At 50.1% G+C, this 13,915-nt stretch overlaps 1 protein-coding gene across 7 annotated transcripts in view; it reads right to left on the minus strand.

Annotated features, from left to right (window-relative positions):
- Window positions 1-13,915, minus strand: part of nav2a (neuron navigator 2a) — a 534,653-nt gene that overhangs the window by 260,281 nt on the left and 260,457 nt on the right. For all 7 annotated transcript variants that reach the window (XM_086008162.1, XM_086008160.1, XM_086008161.1 and 4 more), the window contains 2 exons: window positions 12,514-12,622; window positions 8,652-9,041 (listed from right to left, as the gene is read on the minus strand). In XM_086008162.1, the coding sequence (XP_085864288.1) occupies window positions 8,652-9,041; window positions 12,514-12,622 (499 nt within the window). The remainder of the gene's footprint in view (window positions 1-8,651; window positions 9,042-12,513; window positions 12,623-13,915) is intronic.

Genomic DNA, 13,915 nt, shown 5'->3' on the forward strand with positions numbered 1-13,915 from the left:
GCCAGGTACAGTGAGGCCGTCTCCCACAGAGTGACTTCCTTCCTCACCAGAAACTATTAAAGGAAACCCTTTGCCATTTTCAGAAGTTTTGGCCCTGCCTGCTACAAAAATGCTGACTTTTATTGCTGTACAAAGTCATAACCTGTTTTTACATTGGCAAGAACTGGAGTGTCGCTAGTTTTTGAAGCACGGGTGTTGCACAGTAAGCCAAATGTAATTCTGCCAGGGCTCTTCAAGAATAGTGCCAGGAGGACCCATCTTTTAGTGGGTCTCCCACGCCGCCATTCTTAGCAAATCCTTCAGGAGGCAAACTGTCAATTTTGAATCCCTGAAATGCTCATCAAACTCCGGCACCTTGTGAACCTTTTCCTCTCAGCAATTTTCTACCCGCCCGCGTCCTCTCCTGAAGGCGCCAACTCCTTGTTGGAGTAAAACAAAAAGTTCTGAACTTGCACACAATATCGCTCAAAAGAACTGCCTTGAGACTGAGATGTTCTGTAATACTGTGGGATGTCAGTATTGTGCAGTCCATCCCTCTATTAAGCGTCAGCCTTGCCTCAGTGGGTAGCACTCTCACCTGCGAGTCAGAAGATTATGGTTTCAAGCCACAGTCCAGAGACTTGAGCGCATAATCTAGTGCAGTACTGATGGCATGCTGCACTATCGGAGGTGCCAGCTTTCGGGTAGTCCTCTCAGGTGGATGTAAAAGATCCCATGGCACTTTTCAAAGAAGAGTGTGGGGAGATCTCCTGGTGTCCTGGCCAATATTTATCCCTCAACCAACATCACGAAAACAGATTGGCCTAGAAATTCAGTATCGCCACGTTTGGGGTGCTACAGTCGAGCGTGCGCTAAATTTAGCGCCCGGCACAACTTAGCGCCACCTTCAGCGAAATTGAGTTGCATCGCCCCAAGAGGTTGTTGCTGCGCTAAAGCAGGCGGTGCACGACTATCCTAAGGCGCTAAGCCGGCGAGCCGAGGCGCTACCACCGAGGGCAGGCGCAGCGCAGGTGTGGCCAGTTAGTGATTGCAGGCAGACACGCTGGCGCCGGTCACCTCTTAAAGGGGGAGGGTCGATTTGGCTTGCAGCCACGCCCTGCACATTGGAGCCCTGATTCTAGGCCTGGACAGACCTGCTGCGACATTGTTATGCCTACGACCATGGAGAGGGCCAGAGAGCGAGTGCAGCGCTTCAGTGAGGGGGCCCTGAAGGTTTTGGTTGGCGCAGTGGTGCGCAGGCGACCTATCCTCTTTCCTGACAGTGGCAGGAGGCCGCTGCCCAACGAATATAGAAAAGCTTGGAGGGAGGTGGCACACAGAGTGACCTCCTGCAGCATGGTACCCAGGACCCCAACGCAATGCAGAAAGAAGTTCAACGACCTCACTCGGGTTGTCAGGGTGAGTACCCTTTCCAGTATCCTCTTCATCCCTGCATGTGCACCTCACTTTATGGCCAAAGGGTCCTGAAAGCCCCAATGCCCAGCCCTCATCCAACACCTGTGGGCCTCTCATGAAACTCACATGCACATTCACCACTTTACACACTGTAAGGGCTAATCTACCATGGGAGGCAGTGCAGCCAAGATCAGGGCTTGACACTGTCAGAGCTATTCCACCATGGGAGGCAGTGCAGCCAACATCAGGGCTTGACACTGTCAGGGCTATTCGACCATGGGAGGCAGTGCAGGCAAGACCAGGGCTTCACACTGTACTCAGAGCCCGTCCTTTCTCTTGCAGGGCAAGCTGGCCCACAATAGGAGGCAGCAGCAATGGACCGGGGGAGGCCGTCCTGAACTTAAAGACCTCAGCGATCTGGAGCAGCGAGTGGAATGGATTATGGCGGGCCGGCTGATTGGCCCCGTCGCCACTGGAGATGCTGACCCCGTTCTGGACAGCAATGGTAAGGTCATCACCTTTTTGACCTCTCTCTTTCCACTTATGCCTCACACCAGCATCCTTTGCCACTATCGAACCAATGCAGTGCACAGCAGCACTCATGCCTCCCTCGCTGCCGCCCTGTCCTCACGCTAAAGCAACTCTTGTACCTCCCTGCTTTCAGATGCTGATTCGCCAGGTGAGGAGGCGGGCCCTCAAGCTGCCACTGGGAGTGAATCAGAAGGCGAGGAGGAGGAAGAGGAAGCCGGAACATCAGTGCCACCCTCAGCCAAGGCAGCCCATGGCCATGATGGGGACACATCTTCCCTGGAGGGGAGCAGGGGGGAAGGGTCTGAGGAGGGTGAAGCTCCGGGGCCCAGCGGGCTGCAACAACGCGGGGGGGTAGGGAAGCTCGGCAGCCTTCTCCCCGGAGGGAGAGTGTGGCCTCCAGCCCCGCTACAGTGGGCACAGAGGAGATGCGGCTCCTTGCTGAAATGGGCGCCCAGGCGGAGCGCAGGCACACTGAGCTGCAGTGGCAAGGATGCCTGACTCCATAGAGTCACTGGCAAGGAGTGTACAGGAATTCAGGGCAGCACAGGCAAGGAGTCTGCAGGACTTCGGTGCAGCACAGGCAAAGAGTCTGCAGGACTTTGGTGCAGCACACGCGGCTTCCAGCCAAGTGCTTAGTCGTGCCATGCAGTCACTGGCTGGTCTGATGCAGACACAGATCAGGGCCACACGAGCACTAACTGCTGCCACCCTCGCTGGATCGGGCAGGATTCGCTGGGGCCCTCGCCGTGCCGCAGCAGCCCAGCAGTCTGTGCTTCAGCAGATTGCTGCGCATGCTTCAGTGCTGCCCCGTGCGAGTGCCAGTGTCTCGTCCGACCAGGGAGTGCCTGTGCTCTGTCAGGTTGGCAGCATTCCTGCTGCCAACACTGTCACTCCTCCACTGCAGCTGCCACCACCCGTAGGACAGACTGCTGCCACCCAAGCAGAGTTGGAGCAGTCAGCAGCCGGGCCCTCCAGGCCCATAGCTGGTCCAGGCCGTCCCCCAAGGGCATCTGCCAACTCACTATCTGACCCTCAGCAGCCTTCCCCCAGCCTTGCTGCAGCCACTGGGGTCCCATTGCGGAGGAGCTGCAGGGCGGGAAGGGGCCAATCTCGCAAGCGAGGCAGATCACCCTCGCAGGCCAAAAAGTAGGAGGTGTGGCAAAATGCTGTGTTTTTTTTTGTGAAAGCCGAGGATCATGGTCATTTTTGTTTAACTCTTTTGTTCATTGTCTCCAGGTTGTGAGAGCCAGTTATGTGTCTGACTGTTTTTTTGGGCGTTTCTCTGTAGTTGTTTGTCATGCGGAAAGGGCACAGAGTTTGTTAAATAAATAATTGTCTTTATTCAGACTGTGCATGTTTGCACTTTGAACTATTTGTTGCCTTGACCGGCTCAGGGTTTGCGGAGCGGGTCCATTCATGTTCTTTCAATGGCACAAGCCATTCCCCGAGAGGGGGCCTAGAACCGACTTGCAATAAGCCGCTGACGGACGGCCCTTGCACTTTGTGCCTCCCTCCCATCTTGGTGCTCCTCCTCCTCTGGTGGTCCTCCAATGTCTGCTGGCAGTGGCTGAGTCCTGAGGATAGCCAGGTTGTGCAGCATGCAGCACACTACAATGAAATGGGAGACACGCTCAGGCGAGTACTGAAGGGCTCCCCTGGAATGGTCCAGGCAGCGGAACCGTTGCTTTAGCACGCCGATTGTGTGCTCAATGATGTTCCTGGTCGCTTGATGGCTGTCATTGTATCGCCCTTCAGCAGGGGTGCTGGGCGCACGGAGCGGGGTCATCAGCCAGGTGCACAAAGGATAGCCCTTGTCCCTGAGAAGCCAGCCTCCTGGGTGAGCCGGGGCTTCGAAAATGTCTGCCACAGAAGTCTGGCGCAGGATGAAGGCGTCGTGGCTGCTGCCTGGAAAGCGGGCATTGACAGCTAGTATCAGCTGCCTGTGGTCACACACCAACTGCACCTTCAATGAATGGAACCCCTTCCGGTTGCGGTAATCCTCGGCATTCTCTAGAGGCGCCCGCAAAGCCACATGCGTGCAGTCAATGGCGCCCTGGGCCATGGGGAAGCCCGCTATTCTTGCAAATCCCATTGCGCGCTCCTGCTGCTTGTCCAGGGTCATGGGGAAGGAAATGTACTGACGTCTTCTTTTGAAGAGGGCATTCGTGACCTGGCGGATGCAGCAATGCACCGCGAACTGGGAGACATTGGCAATGCCCCCAGTAGCGGATTGGAAGGAGCCGGTGGCATAGAAGTTGAGAGCCACTGTGACCTTCACTGCCACCGACAGAGACATCCTGCTCCTCAGCTGAGGCTGCAGATCTCTCTGAAGCGGGTGGCAGATCTCAGTGACCACCTCCCTTCTGAATCGAAGCCTCCGAATGCACTGCTCCTCAGACATGTTGAGGTAGGAGAAGTGCTGGCGGTATACCCTGGGAGGGTAAGGCCTCCTGTGCCGACGCCTGTTGGCCCTCCTCCGTCTGGCCATGATTGGCACTCTCTCTCGGCGTCTCTGAGCCCTCTCAATGCAATGGAGAAACCCAATGTTATATGTGGCCACTCAAGGCTATGGCACTGAAAAATCAATCCAATTGCAAAGCTCTGGGCTGAAGCCAGGAGTACCTGTGTGAGCGCTGAGTCAAAGCAGAAAGCTCTCTCCCTTTGTCTCTCTGCAAATCTCTCTCTCTCTCACACAGAAGGAGTGGTCCAAAATGGCTACCACTAAGAAGGCAGGAAGAGCCCCCTTTAAATAGCGCCCCCCCAGCCCCACAGCGACTGGGAACCGTTCCACTCAACCAGTCGCTGGGAGCGCCAGGCGGAAAGAAGGGGAGCGCCACTGAAGTTCCGGTTCGGGGCGCACCAAGGGCGTTGCACCATGAAATGACGTCAGGATCTGCACGCGCAGCTGAGCGGGCGTTGCGGTTTTGCGCCGCCGCTAAATGTTCACTCAAGTTCGCGAGAGGTGCAGATCGCACCGCCCCCCGGGCGCTAGCCGCTTCGAACCCCACTTATCGCCCTCTTAAGGCGCTAGTGGCTGGCGCTACCAACTGAATTTCTAGGCCATTATCTGGTCATTTATCTCATTGCTGTTTGTGCACAAATCGGCTGCCACGTTTCCCGACATTACAACAGTGACTACATTTCATCAGTACTTCATTGGCTGTAAGTTGCTTTGGTGCGTCATGAGGTCATGAAAGGTGCTATATAAATGTGAGTTCTTCTCTTTCTTCGATTAATCAATTGGGTTTCTGCAATACATCGCAGAACACAGTATGACCGGAACCCGACTGAAAACTAAAAAGAGCCGAGTGTTGTGTACAGCCATTCTAGTGAATGATCACTCTGGACAGGAACAGTGGAAAATCGGCAACAAAAAAACACTTTTTGTCAAAAGAAACCCTCATATTTCTGCTCCCCCAACTGTAATATACCAGTCATCTTGTTCCCTAAACACACTAAAAAGGGTGTAAGGTATGCAACTCAATTACCTATTTGGTCAATGACTATTTTAGGACTCCACAGCAAAAAGTCATTTGTAAAAATGAATCTATACAGCGGGTTCCAAGTTTAAGTGTCAAGTAATGACAGGATCTGGCTGTAATGGCCCTCATAGTTTGACAGCAGTACTCAGTATCCAATGTCAAACATGATGAATAGTCATACAAAAGTAGAAGGTTTGACATATAGCGCAGGGAACTATAAAAGACATCAGGATGACATTGCTTACTGGAATGGGCAGATGTGATTTAATGAGTGCCTCTTGGCAACCTGATCTGAAGAGATGGGGTCAGGTTCGACATGTACGCTGATGACGCCCAGCTCTACCCCTCCACCATGCCTCTCGATCCCTCCACTGCCTCGCTTATTGTTTGACTGCTTGTCTGACATCCAGTCCTGGATGAGCCACAATCTCCTCCAGTTAAACACTGGAAAGACTGAAGCCATTTGTCTTCGGCCCCTGCTACAAAAACTCTGTAACCTTGCCACCGATTCAGTCTCCCTCCCCTGCCACTGTCTTGGGTTTAACCACACTGTTTACAAGCTCAGCATCTTATTCGACCTCGAGATGTGATTTAAGGTGGGCATGTGTAAGGTAATACAACTTAGGAGGAAAAACAAGGAATGGGAGTAAAGACACTGAAGATGGTGAATGAACAGAGAGACCTGGGGACTGAAAAACATAATTCCCTTAACTTCGCAGAAATTCACCCTCTATATGTTTAAATAGATCTGCAACTTGCATCACTCTTAACGTTTCCCTAAAGATTATTACTCACCAGAAGAGTCACACTGAAGTTCTGATTACAGATCATTCACTAGAATGACTGTATACAACACTGAACATCAACAAACAAGAGGCAAAGAACACATTTCTTGCCACCTTGTGGCAACATCAGACTATTACATTCAGAAAGGTTCCAAGAAGCTCTCCTACTGAATCAGCTCGTGAGTAGCTGTGTCTTACAGATCAGCATGGTCCCAAGTTAGATCCCGGTGGTGGTAGCGGCACTAGTGTCTTTGGGTTAGGGGGGAGAGAAAAGTTGGCCAATGCCGCTGTGCCTAAACACCATCAATGCTCCCTGTAAGCTGCGCTTTGTTCTGCACGGCCTGTTTCTTTTACTGCCAGTCCCTTTAAAGTTCTGCAACATGCGCGGTACTTACAATGGAAAAGCCGGTGAGCGGTCTGCATAGAAAACATAGAAAAATAGAAGCAAGAGTAGGCCATTCGGCCCTGCTCCACGATTCAATATGATCATGGCTGATCTTCTATCTCAATACCATATTCCCACTCTCTCCCCATACCCCTTGATGCCTTTTGTATCTAGAAATCTATCGATCTCCTTCTTAAATATATTCAGTGACTTGGCCTCCACAGCCTTCTGTGGTAGAGAATTCCACAGGTTCACCACCCTCTGAGTGAAGAAATTTCTCCTCATCGCAGTCCTAAATATCCTACCCCGTATCCTGAGACTGTGACCCCTCGTTCTAGACCCCCCCACCCGCCAGCCAAGGGAAACATCCTCCCTGCATCCAGTCTGTCTAGCCCTGTCAGAATTTTATATGTTTCAATGAAATCCCATCTCATTCTTCTAATCTCTTTCGCATTGCTGCGTGGCCACGCAGCTTAAAGAGTACATTGAACACTGTCCAATAATCCCTGCTTTGCACGTGTGAAGACAGAATTAAGCTTGGTCTCGATGCCCCCATAGTCAAGTAGCCACTCTCTGCCAGGGCTTGCATGTGCATAGTGGCCGCCTGGGCGTGGTTCCAGAGGCAACCAGTACCTGTGGAGCCAACGTCTTCACAAGAGCGGAGGGAATGGCTTCACAATAATTTCCTCACATTGACATACAACAGAGATGAAAAGGTTATGTTGCAGAAACAACTTTAAACCATCCAACTGCCTTTTGTTTTGCAATGCAGGGCAGAAATAACAACAGCCAGGATCATCAATTGTTGCTATATCCAAAACTGGACAAGTGGCCACGATAGGAGCTAGCATCATGTCCTGAGTTCTGATGTTGGCTTTGCTGACGATGAAAATACTTTTCTTTTTGCCAATTTTCACCCCTCCACCATGACGGCATTGATTCCTGCTGTGGCACAGTTCCACCCTCTGATGCCTCACCCAAGTGACTATTCCTCAACTGTGAGCCAGGACAATAAACATAGAAACACAGAAGATAGGAGCAGGAGTAGGCCATTCGGCCCCTCGAGCCTGTTCAGCCATGAGCTCATTAAATGGCGGATCATCCAAATTCAGTACCCTGTCCCTGCTTTCTCCCCATATCCCTTGATCCCTTTAGCCTTAAGAAATATATCTAACTTCTTCTTGAATATATTTAATTAATTGGCCTCAACTGCCTTGTGTGGTAGAGAATTCCACAGGTTCACCACTCTCTGGGTGAAGAAATTTCTCCTCATCTCAGTCCAAAATGGCTTACCCCTTATCCTTAGACTGTGACCCCTGGTTCTGGACTCCCCCGCCATCGAGAACATCCTTCCTGCATCTAGTCTGTCTAGTCCTGTTAGAATTTTATAAGTTTCAATGAGATCCCCTCTCATTCTTCTAAACTCTAGCGAATATAAGCCTAATTGACCCAATCTCTCCTCATACGTCATTCCTGCCATCCCAGGTATCAGTCTGGTGAATCTTCGCTGCACTCTCTCCATGGCAGGAACATCCTTCCTCAGATAAGGTGACCAAAACTGCACACAATACTCAAGGTGTGGTCTCACCGAGGCCCTGTACAACTGCAACAAGACATCCTTGCTCCTGTGAGTACTGACAAGCTATTCGACTGTGGGAGACTCAGGGCCACGCTCAATCCTATCTTCACGAACACTCACACGTACACGCTATCCATCAGAGGTCAGCTAGCTCTGCACAGCATGGTAACTGAACCTGGCTACGTTACACAGCAGTTCTGCAACTTGGACCATCAGGGAGAGCCAGATCATGAATATTCATTGAAATCTTCACACCAAATGTCTCCACAACAAAAGAGACAAAAACATGTGGTTAAAAAAAGGATTTCTATGTTTAAAAATGACAATCAGTTGAAATTTTTTTTTAAACATCCAGATACTAACCAAAAAGCAAACTGTCCAACAACAACCAAAGTCTTCTCCTTGCCCAGTAATGAACACTATTCTCACTTTCTCCATCTCATTAAGAAATACAATAAAACATGAGACAATATACATTTTTTTAATCTCCTTACCCACTAGCAATATCATCAGTCCGTAGATTCTTGCCCAGGACATCACCATCACTCATGTATCCAGCAACATCCATGTTGATGCCCTCAAGATCCATGTCATCACCACTCTTATCGGGAATATCCGAGTGACATACAGTGCTGCTGCGGGATGCCAACTGCCTCCTGAGAGGTGTAGTGTACATATAGCGGCCCGACTCAGGGTGTATGTAACGGCTGGCATTGGCCCGTGCAGGGTATCCGTTCCCCATGGAGGGAGCATCTCCAGCCTGGAGACGAGGACTGGACTGGCCAAGTCGCCACGACAACGGGGTTTGCCTGCCCGTCATGCTGAGTATACTGCGGCCACTAATCTCCGTGGTAACGCTGCTGTCAAACGTCGTCTCCAGTGTGCTAAAAAGAAAAGAAAACTCTCTTAGGTGAAAGCAACAACAAAAAAACGTTCAATAAAACTTGAGAAGCCAAAAATAAGCAGTTGCCAAAATGGCACCTGATCATACATTGTCGTTATTTACGTTCAGTGGAAAGTGCAGAAGAGACGTGTTCACACAATTGTTTCACACAAAAAAACCTACGCTCCCAACAGTATAACTTGCAGTGTACTCAGTTCAACAAACAGACTCTTTGGGGGAGAAATTCAGTAGGTTGCGCCACCCGTTAACGCCTTAAGAGGGCGCTAAGTGGGTCGCAAGCCAACTGGCGCCCGGGCGCGGCACTGCCCACGCCTCCCGCTAAATTCTGCGGGACGTTAGTGGTGGCGCTAACCGTTAGCGCTGCGCCGCTGCCGATGACGTCATCGGTGTGCGCAGCGCCCCGCTGACGCCCCGGCCGCGATATTCGGCAGCACCCCCTGATTTACCGCCGGACGCTACGGTTCAGGGGGGCCTACCTGCAGCCAGGGAGGCGCAAATTAAAGGAGAGGTGCGGGGCGGCCATTTTTGTTGTTGGCCGCCTGCCAGCACCTGCCTGCACTCCCGTCCCCGGCCTCCTGAACCCCCCCCACCACCCGCGGAGTGCCGGCTGCGCTCCAAGAGCCCGGCACTTCTCTTCGGTGCCGGGCTCTTTTGCCTGCACTCCCGATCCTCGGGGGCCCAGCTGGGCCCCAGATCGCGCTGCACAAGGCCCCTCCCCTTTAAGAAGGGGAGGAAGGCCTGCAATACTGCAGCGCGACGTGCCGCAGCGTGTGGCGCTGCGGCACGTTGCGCCACGATATTCACTCGCAGCGCCCCAAGAGGGATGCGGGCCACCTCCAGTAGCGCCGCGCTTCCCTTTGGGGCGCAAACACTCAATTTCCGGTGCGGGGGCGCGAATGTTTCCGGGGCGCTACTTTTAGCGCCCTGGCGAGGCTGGCGCCCCAAACGGGGCTATACTGAATTTCTCCCCCTTTAAATTGTTCACAGGCACAAATAAAATCCGGCTTGATATTCCAAAGAGCACAGCAGCTACTTTCAGGAAAAGCAAATGTGTAGTCCAGGGAGTGGTGTCCAGCATGAAGCCAAAGTATCAAGGCCGAAACTGCTGGAGAGTTCAGGCCTTGCTGGGGGTCATATTCCTACAGGCCTGGAGGCAAAGGTGTATTCAACTGGCCTAAAATCTGAAAATTATTTTAGGTTTGAAAACCTGGCCCAACTTCAAAAATGATCATTCAAAAAAAAAGTGAATGTCATTAAGAAAGAGGCATCCTATTATTACAGGTACCCGATGAATGGAATCAAAACAGTAAATACTGGAAACACTCAGCAGGTCAGGCAACGTCTATGGAGAGAGAGGCAGAGTTAACGTTTCAGGTCGATGACCTTTCAGCAGAACAATTAATGGGATGCCTCCCTCTTCATAAAATGAAGTACATATTTTTATAACGATCATTTTTGAAGTTGATCAGGTGGTTAAACCAAAAAACATTTCCAGTTATTTTTGGCCCAACTCTTTTGGTCAAGCAAATGGCCTTGGTTCAGTGAGCATTCTGGACTTACTTGACAAATAATCATGCTGATTAACAGCTCAATCATGCTCAGATTCTACACAGAAGAGTTATTAATAATAGCCTGCGCGGTCAGAGCTCCAGACGAGATATTTCATCCCAGAACCATGATAGGATTCCCCTTGTCCTCACCTTTCACCCCACCAGCCTCCACATTCAACGGGTCATCCTCCGCCATTTCCGCCACCTCCAAAGTGATCCCACCACCAAACGCATCTTCCCCTCCCCTCCCCTTTCAGCATTCCGTAGGGACCGCTCCCTCCGAGGCACCCTAGTCCACTCCTCTATCACCCCCAGCACCCCTTCCCCTTCGCCTGGCACCTTCCCATGCAAGCGCAGGAGATGTAACACCTGCCCTTATACCTCCCCCCTTCCCACTGTCCAGGGCCCCAAACACCCCTTCCAGGTGAAACAGCGATTTACTTGTACTTCTTGCAATCTAGTATACTGTATTCGTTGCTCACGATATGGTCTTCTCTACATTGGGGGGACCAAACGCAGATTGGGTGACCGCTTTGCGGAACACCTCCGTTCAGTCCATAAGGGTGACCCCGAGCTTCCGGTTGCCTGTCATTTTAATTCACCGCCCCATTCCCACTCGGACCTCACCGTCCTCGGCCTCTTGCATTATTCCACGGAAGCTCACCATAAACTCGAGCACCTCATCTTCCAATTAGGCACTTTACAGCCTTCTGGACTCAATATCGAGTTCAACAATTTCAGATCATAACCTCGGCCCCTATTACATTTTTACTTATATTTTTTATTCACACCTTTGTTTTGGCCTTTCCCCCCCCTTTCTTTATTTTCTCTCTCCCACATGGCAACTGTCTCCCATTCTGCCAGCGCATTTCATACCTAATCCAGTGCCGTCTTTAGTCTCCATTAGTCCTATCACCATCTCGTCTCATTTTGAATACCTCTTAATGTCTCCTCTTCTCTTTTGTTCTCTCCCAGCCTGGCCTCTTAATCTATTTCATTTCCTGTGCATCTTTAGTCTTGTCAAAGGGTTTTCACCCGAAACGTTGACTCTATTTTCTCTCCACGGATGTTGCCTGACCTGCTGAGTTTTTCCAGCATTTTCTGTTGTTATTTAGAGATATTTAAGTGTCAGTTTGCCCAGTGGTGGCACCACTTGCTTCGGAGTCGGGAGGTTGTGGGTTCAAGCTCCAGGGGTTTGTCTTTTGGATGAGATGTTAAATCAAGGCCCTATCTGCCTGTAAAAGATTCCATGGCACTATCTGGAGAAGAGCAGGGGAGTTCTCCTGGTGTCCTGGCCAGTAATGATCCCTAAACCAACACGCCCCAAAACAAATGGACCGATCATTCTTCCCACTGCTGTCTGGGACCCTGTTATGCGCAAATTGACGGCCATGTTTGCCAATATAACAACGGTGACTACATTTTGAAAGCAATCATTGGCTACGGGACATGAAAGGCGCTATATAGATGCTAATAATTCCTTCTTCCTGTTCCAGTTTACTTTAACTGTCTCTAATGTTAATTTAATCTCTTTCAAATTGCTATGAAAAGATATACAGTATATTGTTTTTCCCTTAAACAACTTGAAAGCTCTAAAATTATTCATGTTAGGTGCTTATGTTTTATTTAAAACCTGTATTAACAATTTAGCCTCGCTGTATGTTTAACCCCGCTTGAGGCATTCTTAGCATTTGCAGCCTTTCAATTATTTTGCTTCCCAAACAGGAAAGTGCTGCTTTTGATCAGTACACTGTAACACTCCAACAAAGTAATGCTGATGCAATGAGGTTCACAGCTGGAGCTTTGTACTCGCTGCCCACTTTCTACTTTGCTTCAACACAATGGGAAGCCAAGAGAGGGCACGTGACGTTGAAGAGAAGCATGCACTGAGATGTTTCATACCTGTGTGTGATCTGTGTCCCTCGTAAACTGGACATGGTCTCCTCCAGGTTCTGACGAAGGTCAGCAATGTTCTTGACAGTCCGTAGCCTTCGAGTCTCCGGGTCCTCCCCTGCAGACACAGAAAGGCATTTGAAATTTAGTGCTTCAGGACAGTCACGGTCTACTGAAGTCAAATATTTCAAAGATTTGAGTGAAAGTTATTCTGTGTTCCTTTACATTTTCTTGTCATTAAGACTTCATCTTTGGTTGTGTCTCAAAGTATCACTCAATAACAAACTGAACCGTTAAAAAAAAAAACACGCAATAGCTATACACATCTAAAAATAGACAGTATTTTATTCAGGAACTTAAAACTTATTTCAGATCTTTTTAATTAAATACAGCTACAAACTACAATAGGAATGATTCTCAAATGCTGTCCTTTTTAATTGCCCAGATATCATCCAGGTTATATCTACACCCGTTTAGATGTTTCAATACACACACAGTTATTTGACAGCACATCCAATTTCAGTCATAGGCTCATGCCCATGATTTGCAGCATAATGATTAACCCATCCTGGCCACACCATCGGGTCACTGGATACGAGGCATTCTCCTCCAAGGGAGATAGGGGAAAAATCAGAGACCAAACCACTCCAGTGCACTCCTGTAGTCCTTCATGGCGTCATACTCCCATTCTCCACCCACCCACCATGGGAAGAGGGAAGCTTCTGCAAACATATCTATAGCAATTCCAAAAATTACTATTATTTACCTATTTATAATGACATGACGCTTGGTGATTAGATATTTTCAGCATTGGTATTCCATTAGTAGAGGCCTTGTGTGAATCTTCATTACAAAATTGGCATATATTACCCAAATGCATTGCTGCCCCCCTCTTCAGTGATCTGCCATCCTGATGTCAGTGACTCTTGCTGGGTAATGTTTCACAAGTGCCAGCTGACTACCTAATACTTCACCAACATCCCCAGCATCAAAGCTTTGACCACGCTCGATCAGCTCCAATGGACGGGTCACATCGTCCGCATGCCCGATACGAGACTCCCAAAACAAGCGCTCTACTCGGAGCTCCGACATGGCAAGAGAGCCCCAGGTGGGCAGAGGAAACACTTCAAGGGCACCCTCAAAGCCTCCTTGGAAAAAGTGCAACATCCCCACCGACACCTGGGAATCCCTGGCCCAAGACCGCACAAAATGGAGGAGAAGCATCCGGGAAGGCGCCGAACACCTCGAGTCTCTTCGCCAGGAGCAAGCGCAAGCCAAGCGCAAGCAGCGCACGTCAACCCAAGCACCCCACCCACCCGCCCCTTCAACCACCGTCTGCCCCACCTGTGACAGAGACTGTAGGTCCCGCATTGGACTCATCAGTCACCTGAGAACTCATTGTTAATGTGGA

The sequence above is a fragment of the Somniosus microcephalus genome, chromosome 15, assembly GCF_052327205.1.
Source record: "Somniosus microcephalus isolate GS21.2 chromosome 15, FLI_Smic_1.0, whole genome shotgun sequence".
Lineage (NCBI taxonomy): Eukaryota > Metazoa > Chordata > Chondrichthyes > Squaliformes > Somniosidae > Somniosus > Somniosus microcephalus.